This window comes from Pristiophorus japonicus, chromosome 21 (assembly GCF_044704955.1).
Source record: "Pristiophorus japonicus isolate sPriJap1 chromosome 21, sPriJap1.hap1, whole genome shotgun sequence".
NCBI lineage: Eukaryota > Metazoa > Chordata > Chondrichthyes > Pristiophoridae > Pristiophorus > Pristiophorus japonicus.
Window position 1 is genome coordinate 66,750,238 of NC_091997.1, and position 13,867 is coordinate 66,764,104.

Below are 13,867 nucleotides of genomic sequence, written 5' to 3' on the forward strand. Positions count from 1 at the left end.
GGGATCGAGGGTGGAGCGTTGGGCGTGCTCGACCCTCGATCAGGGATAGGAGGACATGACACTGCTGGGGAGACGCTGGATGCAGTGGAGCAGGTAGAAAAGGAACAAAATGAAATAAGCTCCATTTACCGCTGACCACCCAACCTCCTTTTCTAGCTCCCATGTTAGCCGACATTGTTAACGGTTCTCTCTCCTCAGGCACTGTTCCCCTCCCTCCTTCAAATCTGCGGTCATCACCCCTCTCCTCAAAAAAACAACCCTTGACGCCACTGTGCTGGCTAGCTATTGCCCCGTCGCCAAAGTCCTTGAAGATGTTGTCACCTCCCAAATCCGTGCCCATCTTTCCCGAAACTCCATGTTTGAATCCCTTCAATCTGTTTTCCGCCCTAGTGTCAAATTTGTCTGTTTTGTCTTATAACACTGCTGTGAAGCGCCTTTGGACATTTTACTACGTTAAGGGCGCTATATAAACACAAGTTGTTGTTGTTGTTATACTCTGGCTATATCCTGAAATGCTCATTAATTATACAGTAATATTCCATGCTATTTATGTTCCTGCTGAACCAACTGACTCAAGTACAAGACCCAATCTAAAGTCATTATCATTGTAACCTACAAGTTAAAGAACCTTACATCGTGTCTTATTTCGAGTCACCAGCATAGGAACAAACTGAAAGCTGGGCTGATTTACCCCACTCCCTCCAATCATCCTCCCCTGAAGATAAGTAGTCCTGCTGGGGGGCAATTCCATTGCTGTGGTTGCTGTCCACTAGTTCACCCAAGCAGCCATTCTTCATGCAAGCTACTCGACTGTAGAGGCAGCAGAGCTGAGCCCAATTATAACATCCAACACAACATTCCAGCAGGGGTTACCGAATAGTGTACAGGGGCAAGAACCCGAGCAGATTTATTTCCTCCCTTGCGCAGGGGCATCAAGGCTAATTGTAGCGCACCTTGCTCCCACACTTAAATAATTTCCCCCACAGCGAACAATTGTGGTGTTAGAGATTGCGGAGTGGACCAGGGATCGGAACTGTAACAGCTCCTGGGCCCCCACTTGCACTGGGAACAGGGGTCAGGTTTACCCTACATTAACTGTGCGCTTTCAAGTTAAACACAGCTTTTCCAGAAACAGTTTAAGGGGTGGATTTTACGGTCCTGTGCGCTGCGTTTTTCGCCCCAGAGTGGCGGCAATGAGGTTTCCTGGCGGGCGGTCAGCCTCCAAACGCCACGCGGGGGTTTTCGGGGTCGGTTCTGCAGCGGCGCGGAGCGGAGCATTGCCGCCCGGAAGAGCTGCACCGGTGTGCAACGCCCCTGGTCGCGACACCGCCGCGTTTTGACTCCCGCAGTGACCCGCCTGAGAAATCGGGCAGTCCAACCTATACCGACTGCAGAGAGCAACTAATGGACTCCTAAGGTAAATGGCATTGTTTTTTCGCGATTTATGTTGTGGTGGCGTGGGCTATATATTGGGAATGCTTTTGTGGGGGGGGGGGGGGGGGGGGGGGTGGGTTTCAGGTTATTTCTCCCCCCCTCCCCCCAGGCGTCTATGGGAACGCTCCCGGCCCGGCTCTTTAGCTCGGGAGATTCCCATCCTAACGCCCAGAGAGAGATGTACAACACCTCCCTTAGCGCTGCGCCCCCCCGACTCAGGGCCCAGCTGCCCAATTTTGATGACTGAGGTGCAAACGATTCCTGGGCACAAACTTTACTGCCCCGTCGTCATTCGCATCTGAAATCATCAAAACCGAAAATCCAGCCCTATTGTTTCTAGTTCTGTGAAAACGTCAAGAGTTGAAAATTTAAAAATAGGTCTGTGAAGAACATGGTTTCCCACCTGGAATAAAAAAAGTCACAGGCTCAGTCACATTCACTCCAACCCAGTTGCACACAGAATTCTGGACTGTGGACTGCCAGCAATGTTGCAGATGCTGCTGCATTTCCAGCTGTATCAGTAACTGGTGAATTTTGATTGCGTGCCGGAGTTTTGTGTAGAAATGGATTCTAGTAGAGTGAAATACGTCACTCTCCTGTGCTGCCAAAGCTATGCAGGGAGCGTCACCAATGTGCCTGATTTGCCATCAGCGGATGGTGTCAGTCAGTGGTTCTCACACTTCGTGCGAGGGACACCCTGTAAATATTCAAACACTACTGCCGAGCCCTTACCCGAAGGTTTCCAAAGCATGTGGTTCGTGAACCGAAGGTAGTCAGTATTATTACAATTAACAGAAATATCATGCTTGAAGTATCAACCTGTCGGAAATACAGGCACAATACACAAGAACATAAGAAATAGGAGGAGTCGGCCATACGGCCCCTCGAGCCTGCTCCGCCATTCAATAAGATCATGGCTGATCTTCGATCTGAACTCCACTTTCCCGCCCGATCTCCATATCCCTGGATTTCCAGAGCGTCCATAAATCTATCTATCTCTGTCTTGAATATACTCAAATGAGTCAGCATCCACAGCCCTCTGGAGCAGAGAATTCCAAAGATTTACCAACCTCCGAGTGAAGAGATTCCTCCTCATCTCAGTCCTAAATGGCCGACCCCTTATCCTGAGCCTGTGCCCCCTGGTTTTAGACTCTCCAGCCCGGGGGAAACAGATTTCATGTTCTGACTTCATGGGACCCAGGAATCGCAGTTTGAAAGCTGCTCGCTTCAGTCAGAATCACAGCAAATGGGGACAACACTTCGACAAGAGAAAATCCTCCAGCAAACGGCGTGACACACTTATAAACCGTGCTTTCCAAACCTACTGCTGTACTGAAATGCACCTACCTTGTCCTCCAGGGTACATGCATCTGAATGCTCGCCCAAGCTCCTCCGCTTGTACCCTGCCCGCTGGGGTCAGCTCCCCTCCCCATTTCAACACCAGAAGGAGTGACGGATCTTCCCTCCTCGAATCTGGAAAACAACCAAGTCACGGGCATCAAGCCACCACTTCCACTCGCAACAGTAATTGGTTTTTGCACGTTACAACATTGGTTGTAATCAATAGCAGATAAAAAGCTTTTCCGCAGTGACTCAGTTGGTGAATGCAGTGTATAAACAAGCCAAACAGACCAGAAGATCAGGAGACCAAGCGTAGACTGGGTGACCGCCTTGCGGAACACCTCCGTTCAGTCCGCGAGGGTGACCCTGAGCTTCCGGTCGCCTGTCACTTTAATTCCCCGCTCCACTCCCACTCTGACCTCTCCATCCTCGGCCTCCTGCACTGTTCCAATGAAGCTCAACGTAAGCTCGAGGAACAGCACCTCATCTTTTGTTTCGGCACTTTACAGCCTTCTGGACCCAACATATAGTTCAACAATTTCAGACCTTAACCTCTGACCCTATTTTTCTTCCCTTTCCTTCCTTTTTTTTTAAACAAACCCCCCTTTTTGTTCATCTTTCCCATGATAGCTGGTGATTATTCTGCCATTCACACCCCATCTAGACTCATCTTTTGTTTCCTAACTTGCCCCATAACCATCTCTTTTGTCTCTCTAATCTCTCCTGCCTTCCACCCAATCACAGACCTTCCCTTTTGTTCTATCCTCCCCTCCCCCTTTCACTACCCCCTGCACTTCCTTAACAATCTGTTACATCTGGAACTTTTCCAGTTCTGACAAAGGTTCACAGACCTGAAACGATAACTCGGTTTCTCTCTCCGCAGATGCTGCCCGACCTGCTGAGATTTGCAGCATTGTCTGTTTTTAAAGCAGAAGATTGTTGGTTTGATCTCTGGCCTGTGCGGTGTTAACAAAACTAGTTAGGGAGACAACGGGGAGCTGACTGGCCTCAGCATCCGTGGGCTTGGAGGGGGGGTGGAAGTCACTCAAGAGTTCTTGGTCCGGATCACTTTCTGATGACCCATACGGCTGGGAGGTGCGTTGCCGTGGATTCTGATCACGGATAGGGCCGGCTTGACTATGTTATCTTCCCGAGGGTTGAATACTTTTCCTTATTCTCTTTATCTGGGCTCACACGAAGAACTGCCCCTCGAGTGAGATGCTCTAGGGTAGTTACCCCGAGTTAAAAGATCACAGATTCCTAAGCACATAAATCAGGCAAGCACTGTCGGAGGGGCAGTGCTGAGGGAGTGCCGCACTGTCGAAGGGTCAGTGCTGAGGGAGTGCCGCACTGTCGGAGGGGCAGTGCTGAGGGAGTGCCGCACTGTCGGAGGGGCAGTGCTGAGGGAGTGCCGCACTGTCGAAGGGTCAGTGCTGAGGGAGTGCCGCACTGTCGGAGGGGCAGTGCTGAGGGAGCGCCGCACTGTCGGAGGGGCAGTGCTGAGGGAGTGCCGCACTGTCGGAGGGGCAGTGCTGAGGGAGCGCCGCACTGTCGGAGGGGCAGTGCTGAGGGAGCGCCGCACTGTCGGAGGGGCAGTGCTGAGGGAGCCCCGCACTGTCGGAGGGGCAGTGCTGAGGGAGCCCCGCACTGTCGGAGGGGCAGTGCTGAGGGAGCGCCGCACTGTCGGAGGGGCAGTGCTGAGGGAGCGCCGCACTGTCGGAGGGGCAGCGCTGAGGGAGCGCCGCACTGTCGGAGGGGCAGCGCTGAGGGAGCGCCACACTGTCGGAGGGGCAGCGCTGAGGGAGCGCCGCACTGTCGGAGGGGCAGCGCTGAGGGAGCGCCACACTGTCGGAGGGGCAGCATGCTGAGGGAGCGTCGCACTGTCGGAGGGGCAGCGCTGAGCGAGCGCCGCACTGTCGGAGGGGCAGCGCTGAGGGAGCGTCGCACTGTCGGAGGGGCAGCGCTGAGGGAGCGCCGCACTGTCGGAGGGGCAGCGCTGAGGGAGCGTCGGAGATGCTGTTGTTTCAGATGAAATGGTAAACCAAGTCTGCCCTCTCAGGATCCAACTCCATACTGTCGTGTAGCCAGACATGTTTGCTGCTTGTACTATTACATATGATGTGCCACCAGACGGCACTACTATGGGAAATTTGTACACCAGCTGTATGGTCACTACGATGTGCCACCAGAGGGCACTGCAGTGGGAGACTTGTAGGTTACCTGTACAGGTTTGCCTGGCCTAGTATAAAAGGCAGGCCTCCATGTGTAATGATCACTCTGGAGTTACATTAAATTGACTAAGGTCACTACAGTTCAAGTGCAATATATTGCTTTGTGGAGTCATTATCAGAGCATCTAAAGACATAACACATACCTTCTTCTTCACTGGAGGTTTTGGGTTGTCCGTGAGGCAAATATGTCATCTGTACCTTCCTGTTTATTCCAGAGAAATGACCATACCTGTAAAAAAAAACCACAATATACAAAATAAGAAAACTCATAGAATCATCGAGCAGATCGGATCTGTGCCGGTCGAAAAAGAGCTACCCAGCCTAATCCCACCTTCCAGCTCTTGGTCCGTAGCCCTGTAGGTCACGACTCAAAGTGCACATCCAAGTGCTTTTTAAATGCGATGAGGGTTTCTGCCTCTACTACCCTTTCAGGCAGCGAGTTCCATTAAAAAACAGAAACTGCTGAAATGCCTGTGACAGAGCGAGGTAGAGTAGAGCGGTGACAGGTGAATACTGGGTGACCAACGCGAGCGCTGGCAGCCCAAAGTGTTTGGGTAGCAGCTAAAGTTGGCAAGCCTCTTCATGGGATCGCAGTAAACATCAGAAACCTCATCCTAGCCTCAAACTATCCACGAGTAACCTCAAGAGCTTCCGCATTTTAAAAAAAACATACACTGACCCTAAATATATTAATATAGATAAATCTTAGTAAGGTCTATATTACAAATGTTTTTCCGAGGAACACTTACATTTCCAGCACGGTCTTCAGCTGTTCCAGCTTGGATTTCTTCTCCTCTATTTCACAGTCGTTGTGCTGCCCCAGTTCAGCCAGTAGCTCGCGGCTAATGTCTAGGACTTCCTGTAGGAACCAAGAGCAAATAACCAAGTAGAAATTAGCGCAGGTGACCAAAAGCTTGGTCAAAGAGGTCGGTTTTAAGGAGCGTCTTGAAGGAGGAAAGAGAGGTAGAGGGGCGGAGAGGTTTAGGGAGGGAGTTCCAGAGCTTGGGGCCCAGGCAACAGAAGGCATGGCCACCAATGGTGGGGCGATTATAATCAGGGATGCTCAGGAGGGGAGAATTAGAGGAACGCAGACAACTTGGGGGTTTGTGGGGCTGGAGGAGATTACAGAGATAGGGAGGAGCGAGGGCCATGGAGGGATTTGAAAATAAGGATGAGAATTTTGAAATCGAGCCATTACTTAACCGGAAGACAATGTAGGTCAGTGAGCACAGGGGGTGATGGGTGAGTGGGACTTGGTGCGAGTTAGAATACGGGCAGCCGCGTTTTGGATCACCTCTAGTTTACATAGGGTAGAATGTGGGAGGTCAGCCAGGAGTGTGCTGGAATAGTAAATCGGGTAAAAGGACGCTTCACCAGGGAACCCGTTTGCAAACCAAAACCTAATAAAGTATGATCAGAAACATAACGTCCTGTTCTTTCAATATTGGGAAGCAGTTTAAAAGGGAACTGTCTGCAAAATCCTGTATCGCACTCCCCGCTCCCCCGAGCTCATACTGGAGTACTCGGGAGCTGTTCATATTTACAGGGGGCCCCCGGGGAGTGTCGGTATCTGCAGTGGATCCCCGGGATCTGGCGGTATCTGCAGTGGGTCCCCGGGGAGTGTCGGTATCTGCAGTGGGTCCCCGGGATCTGGCGGTATCTGCAGTGGGTCCCCGGGATCTGACGGTATCTGCAGTGGGTCCCCGGGATCTGACGATATCTGCAGTGGGTCCCCGGGATCTGACGGTATCTGCAGTGGGTCCCCGGGATCTGGCGGTATCTGCAGTGGGTCCCCGGGATCTGGCGGTATCTGCAGTGGGTCCCCGGGATCTGACGGTATCTGCAGTGGGTCCCCGGGATCTGACGGTATCTGCAGTGGGTCCCCGGGATCTGGCGGTATCTGCAGTGGGTCCCCGGGATCTGGCGGTATCTGCAGTGGGTCCCTGGGGAGTGTCGGTATCTGCAGTGGGTTCCCGGGATCTGGCGGTATCTGCAGTGGGTCCCCGGGATCTGACGGTACCTGCAGTGGGTCCCCGGGATCTGACGATATCTGCAGTGGGTCCCCGGGATCTGACGATATCTGCAGTGGGTCCCCGGGATCTGGCGGTATCTGCAGTGGGTCCCCGGGATCTGGCGGTATCTGCAGTGGGTCCCTGGGATCTGACGATATCTGCAGTGGGTCCCCGGGATCTGGCGGTATCTGCAGTGGGTCCCTGGGATCTGACGATATCTGCAGTGGGTCCCCGGGATCTGGTGGTATCTGCAGTGGGTCCCCGGGATCTGGCGGTATCTGCAGTGGGTCCCCGGGGAGTGTCGGTATCTGCAGTGGGTCCCCGGGATCTGGCGGTATCTGCAGTGGGTCCCTGGGATCTGACGGTATCTGCAGTGGGTCCCCGGGATCTGACGATATCTGCAGTGGGTCCCCGGGATCTGACGATATCTGCAGTGGGTCCCCGGGATCTGGCGGTATCTGCAGTGGGTCCCCGGGATCTGGCGGTATCTGCAGTGGGTCCCCGGGATCTGGCTATATCTGCAGTGGGTCCCCGGGATCTGGCGGTATCTGCAGTGGGTCCCTGGGATCTGACGGTATCTGCAGTGGGTCCCCGGGATCTGGCGGTATCTGCAGTGGGTCCCCGGGATCTAACGGTATCTGCAGTGGGTTCCCCCACAAAGGAATATCTGGAAGTCACTGTGCTGGAGAATTAACTGATACCTGGAGCTGTTTTGGTTTCTTCAGCTTGAGTTTGCCACTCTTGTATCCTTCGTACTTTTCAAACAAGTCAAAGAACCTACAGTGAAAAGAAATGTTTATCACATAAAGGTCAAAGGTGGTAAGGCATGAATTTAAAGCCACGTAAATATTTCAGTTCGGTTTGGAGAACTTAACCCTATGAAAGATACCTAATTTACAGTAGACCTCAAATCTCCTTTCTATACCAAAGTAATTTGATGAAAGTTAACAAAAACTTGGTTTGAGATGGTTAAAAACCTACAAAGAGATAAAACTAGGACAAATCAGTACTGGAGAGGCTGAAAGTTTCACTGGACCTGCTTTTCCCAAAATGACGAGGTGACTATTGAGGGGGAAAACTAGATCGGGGTCTTGCAGCATTAACTTTGGCCACAAGAGTGTTTTTATTTCACCATCTACAACTAAAAGCCTGTACATTAACTGTGCTGTACGGAGCAAATAAATAAGCACTGCTCTCCCAAGAGCCACGCTATTTCACAGGCCTTTCAGTCACAAAATAGGTTTGGTTGAAAGTGCTTCAGCCCATTTGACTTTATCCCTCCAGAAAGCTGAGCCCACCATCTCTCCCTCTAGTTGCGGCTCATGTTCTTGTCGCGTCCATTTGCTGCCAATTTCAGCGGATGATCACCCTCTGCGTATAGAAATACTTCGCAAATGCCACCCGAGGCGTGCCCTTCAGGACTTTGTGTTCTTTAGTTCTGCTGCCCCCTGGTGTAACTGAAAACGGTGCTTCTGGTTTACTTTCTCCACGACTCGATAAAGGGGGCCCTGGAGACGTTGATTGGCGATACTGGAGGGTCTTAGCTTAGCAAGTCATTCCACATGGTTCAACCTTGCAGACAGACAAATAATCAAGACAAATCTGGATATTTATTATGAATTCATTCCCGGGATGTGGGAGTCACTGGCAAGGCCAGCATTTATTGCCCTCGAGAAGTTGTCAGTTCAGAGTCAACCACATTGCTGTGGGTCTGGAGTCACAAATAGGCCAGACCGGGTAAGGGCAGCAGATTTCCTTCCCAAAAAGGACATTAGTGAGCCAGATGGGCTTTTAAGACAATCCAATGGTTTCATGGTCACCATTACTGATACAAGCCTTTTATTTAAAAATTACAGATTTATTTAACTGAATTTAAATTCCCCACTGCCGTGGTGGGATTTGAACACGGGTCTCTGGATCATTAGCCCAGGCTTCAGGATTACTAACCATTATGCTACCGTACCCCTTACAGATGACCAAACTGGTTATGTCCCTTCTTTCTATCTGCTATTTCTCCACACTCAGCTTCTCAACGGATAGGATGGTTTCATAGAAAATCAAGCTGCTGAACTCAACGCCTGCTAATCCACCAGAGGGAGCTATACCAGGTTTCAGATTGTGGCTGAGGCTTTCATTTATCTAACTATGGGTTCAAGCACATTTGTTTCACACGTACATATGCACGTACACTCCTCAATGATTAGCTTCTCGTTTTATTCTTCTGTGGACTATTTCATCGGACAGTTAAAGTGTAGGGCAGTAATGACAATGACTTAAGTGTCAGCCATGGCTCATTGGCAGCACTCGCGCCTCTTGAGTCAGAAGGTTGGGGATTCAAAGTCCCACTCCACAGACTCGAGCACAAAATCCAGACTGACGCGCCAGTGCAGTGCTGAGGGAGCGCCGCACTGTCGGAGGGGCGGTGCTGAGGGAGCGCCGCACTGTCGGAGGGGCGGTGCTGAGGGAGCGCCGCACTGTCGGAGGGGCGGTGCTGAGGGAGCGCCGCACTGTCGGAGGGGCGGTGCTGAGGGAGCGCCGCACTGTCGGAGGGGCGGTGCTGAGGGAGCGCCGCACTGTCGGAGGGGCGGTGCTGAGGGAGCGCCGCACTGTCGGAGGGGCGGTGCTGAGGGAGCGCCGCACTGTCGGAGGGGCGGTGCTGAGGGAGCGCCGCACTGTCGGAGGGGACGTCTTTCGGATGAGATGTTAAACCGAGGCCCCGCCTGCTCTCTCAGGTGGTTGTAAAAGATCCTGTTGCACTATTTTGAAGCAGGTGAGTTCTCCCCAGTGTCCTGGGCCAATATTTATCCCTCATCCAACATCACAAACAGATTATCTGGTCATTTTCATGTTGCTGTGTGTGAGAGCTTGCTGTGCGCAAATTTGGCTCCTGCATTTCCTACGTTACAACAGTGACTACACTTCAAAAGTAGTTCACTGGTTATAAAGCGCTCTGGGTCATCCTGAGGTCGTGAAAGGTGCTATATAAATGCAAGTCTTTCTTTTACTTTCCAGCAACAGAAACTGTCACGAGCTGCTAAATGATAGTGCAGTGACCTTCAAATGACATTGTTCGATATTGCTGTGAATGCATTGAGCGTTCCCTTGCTAAATTTGATCAGCGTAAGCTATAGACCCAAGAGGTTAAGTCTATCGCTATCTGGATTATCAAAATTTATTGTCAGGCATTTTTTTTCAGCAACAAAATCCATTTGTAACACTTCCCACAAAAAAAAATAATAATTCCATGTCTGCCGTTGGAATGTCCTAGGAGGAGCCAGACACGGTTCAGCCTGGTCACCATGGTTACACCTCAGTTCACCTGCTCAGAGTACAAAGTGATCACACAGAGAAGTACAAAAAGAGGCGCCATTCAGCCCATCTTTCCCCTAAAAATCCACAATCCTCCCACCACAGTGTTTTTCTCTTCACTACCCTACCCAGGGACCATCCCGGGCTCTGGTCACTGGGTCCGACATGCTTCTTGACAATCAGTGCCAAACTTGCCTTTTACCAGTTTTGTCTGCGTGCCCCTGTGCTGCATTTGTTGTTTAACTTGAAACAATATTCAGGCTTAACTTTTTCCATCCCTCTTAGCAAATTGTATACCTGCAAAAGCTTCTATAGATATGTGAAGAGAAAAAGATTAGTGAAGACTAATGTAGGTCCCTTGCAGTCAGAATCAGGTGAATTCATAATGGGGAACAAGGAAATGGCAGACCAATTGAACAAATACTTTAGTTCTGTCTTCACTAAGGTAGACACGAATAACCTCCCGAAAATACTAGGGGACCGAGGGTCGAGCGAGAAAGGGGAACGGAGGGAAATCCTTATTAGTCAGGAAATGGCATTAGGGAAATTGAAGGGACTGAAGGCCGATAAATCCCCACGGCCCGATAGTCTGCATCTCAGAGTACTTAAGGAAGTGGCCCTAGAAATAGTGGATTGGTGGTCATTTTCCAACATTCCATGGACTCTGGTTCAGTTCCTATGGATTGGAGGGTAGCTAATGTAACCCCACTTTTTAAAAAAGGAGGGAGAGAAAACAGGGAATTATAGACCGGTTAGCCTGACATCGGTGGTGGGGAAAATGCTGGAATCAATTATTAAAGATGGAATAGCAGCACATTTGGAAAGCAGTGACAAGTCAGCATGGATTTATGAAAGGGAAATCATGCTTGACAAATCTTCGAGAGTTTTTTGAGGATGTAACTAGTAGAGTGGACAAGGGAGAACCAGTGGATGTGGTGTATTTGGACTTTCAAAAGGCTTTTGACAAGGTCCCACACAAGAGGTTAGTGTGCAAAGTTAAGGCACATGGTATTGGGGGTAATGTATTGACGTGGATAGAGAACTGGTTGGCGGACAGGAAGCAGAGTGGGAATAAACGGATCCTTTTCAGAATGGCAGGCAGTGACTAGTGGGGTGCCGCAGGGTTCAGTGCTGGGACCCCAGCTATTTACAATATACATTAATGATTTAGACGAAGGAATTGAATGTAATATCTCCAAGTTTGCAGATGACACTAAGCTGGGTGGCAGTGCGAGCTGCGAGGAGGATACTAGGAGGCTGCAGGGGGACTTGGACAGGTTAGGTAAATGGGCAAATGCATGGCGGATGCAGTATAATGCATCTGCCATGTAAGCGTGAGGTGATCCACTTTGATGGCAAAAACAGGAAGCAGATTATTACCTGAATAGTGACAGATTAGTAAAAGGGGAGGTGCAACAAGACCTGGGTGTCATGGTACACCAGTCTTTGAAGGTAGGCATGCAGGTACAGCAGGCAGTAAAGAAAGCAAATGGCATGCTGGCCTTCATAGCGAGGGGATTTGAATATAGGAGCAGGGAGGTCTTACAGCAGTTGTACAGGGCCTTGGTGAGACCACACCTTGAGTATTGTGTGCAGTTTTGGTCTCCTAATCTGAGGAAGGACATTTTTGCTATTGAGGGCAGTGAAGGTTTACCAGACTGATTCCAGGGATGGCAGGACTGACATATGAAGAAAGACTGGATCGACTCGGCTTATATTCACTGCCATTTAGAAGAATAAGAGGGGATCTCATAGAAACATATAAAATTCTAACGGGATTGGACAGTAGTCCTTACTACTAGGGGGAATCAAGGGGTATGGCGAGAAAGCAGGAATGGGGAACTGAAGTTGCGTGTTCAGCCATGAACTCATTGAATGGCGGTGCAGGCTCGAAGAGCCGAATGGCCTACTCCTGCACCTATTTTCTATGTTTCTATGACAGGTTAGATGCAGGAAGAATGTTCCCGATGTTGGGGAAGTCCAGAACCAGGGGCCACAGTCTAAGGATAAGGGGTAAGCCATTTAGGACCGAGATGAGGAGAAACTTCTTCACTCAGAGAATTGTGAACCTGGGGAATTCTCTACCACAGAAAGTTGTCGAGGCCAGTTCGTTAGATATATTCAAGAGGGAGTTAGATGTGGCCCTTACGGCTAAAGGGATCAAGGAGTATGGAGAGAAAGCAGGAAAGGGGTACTGAGGTTAAGGATCAGCCATGATCATATTGAATGGTGGTGCAGGCTCGAAGGGCCGAATGGCCTACTCCTGTACCTATTTTCTATGTTTCAGATGCCTAAAGGTGCTGACTCAAGCTGGGCTACGGTTCTACATGCACTGGCAGCCCTTGTGCAGTGGATCCTTGAGCAGCCCAGATTTCCTTCGCTCCACCATTGGCGGCCATGCCTTCGGCTGTCTAGGCCCCAAGCTCTGGAACTCCCTCCCTAAACCTCTCTACTTGAACTGCCGTAACCTACAGGGCTACAGACCAAGAGCTGGAAAGTGGGATTAGGCTGGATAGCTCTTGTTCGGTCGGCATGGACATGATGGGCCGAATGGCCTCCTTCCGTGCTGTAAATTTCTATGATTCTATGACCTCTCTCTCTCCTCCTTTAATCTGTGGAATTCTCTGCCCCAGAGAGCTGTGGAAGCTGGGTCATTGAATATATTTAAGATGGAGACACAGATTTCTGAACGATAAGGGAGTCAAAGGTTATGGGGAGCAGGCAGGGAAATGGAGTTGAGGCCAAGATCAGATCAGCCATGATGTTATTGAATGGCAGAGCAGGCTTGAGGGGCCAAATGGCTTCCTGCTGCTCGTATTTCTTATGTTCTTATGTTCTAAGATGCTCCTTAAAACATTCCTCTTTGAACAAGCTTTTCATTACCCGTCCTAATATCTCCTTATGTGGTTCAGTGTCAAATTCTGTTTTACACAAGAACATACGGCCCCTCGAGCCTGCTCCGCCATTCAATAAGATCATGGCTGATCTGATCATGGACTCAGCTCCACTTCCCCACCCGCTCCCCATAACCCCTTATCGTTTATAACGCTCCTGTGAAGCAACTTGGGACGTTTTACTGCTATATTAATGCAAGTGTTGTTTTTTGGTGACCAGAAGTTAATACAATAATCAAGTGTGTCCTGACGAGAGTACTACACGGCTTCAACAAGGCAGCCTCTGATTTATACTCCACTGATTCAGCAACACAGCTCAGCCTTCGGCTTGCTTTGTCGTGCTGCTCTGCAGTGAATGGATATGAGCAGAGTCTGCTTATCACCGCCAAATCACTTACATCCTCTGCCCTGGGTAGTTGGCTACCATTAGTTACGTGCTTTTTCCTAGTGTGAAAGACCTTGCATTTATCTATATTGATCTATGAACCTTCCCAGAATCAAGAATGCTTTTGGGTCTTTTCATCAGATTTCATATCTCCGGTGAACACTGACAATATTGAATGCTCTGCGATTACGGAATTGTAGTTTCCTGCGTATTTCAACCTTGTTGTAGATAGTATTTTGGGTTCATTGAAAGAAATTCAAC

The 13,867-nt window shown here is 50.1% G+C and overlaps 1 protein-coding gene across 7 annotated transcripts in view; it reads right to left on the reverse strand.

The window, feature by feature from the left end:
- The window catches only part of ppip5k1a (diphosphoinositol pentakisphosphate kinase 1a), a 173,860-nt gene that overhangs the window by 97,796 nt on the left and 62,197 nt on the right, over window positions 1–13,867 (reverse strand). For all 7 annotated transcript variants that reach the window (XM_070864956.1, XM_070864960.1, XM_070864958.1 and 4 more), the window contains exons 12-15: window positions 7,720–7,795; window positions 5,756–5,865; window positions 5,150–5,235; window positions 2,782–2,907 (exon numbers count right to left, since the gene is read on the reverse strand). In XM_070864956.1, the coding sequence (XP_070721057.1) occupies window positions 2,782–2,907; window positions 5,150–5,235; window positions 5,756–5,865; window positions 7,720–7,795 (398 nt within the window). The remainder of the gene's footprint in view (window positions 1–2,781; window positions 2,908–5,149; window positions 5,236–5,755; window positions 5,866–7,719; window positions 7,796–13,867) is intronic.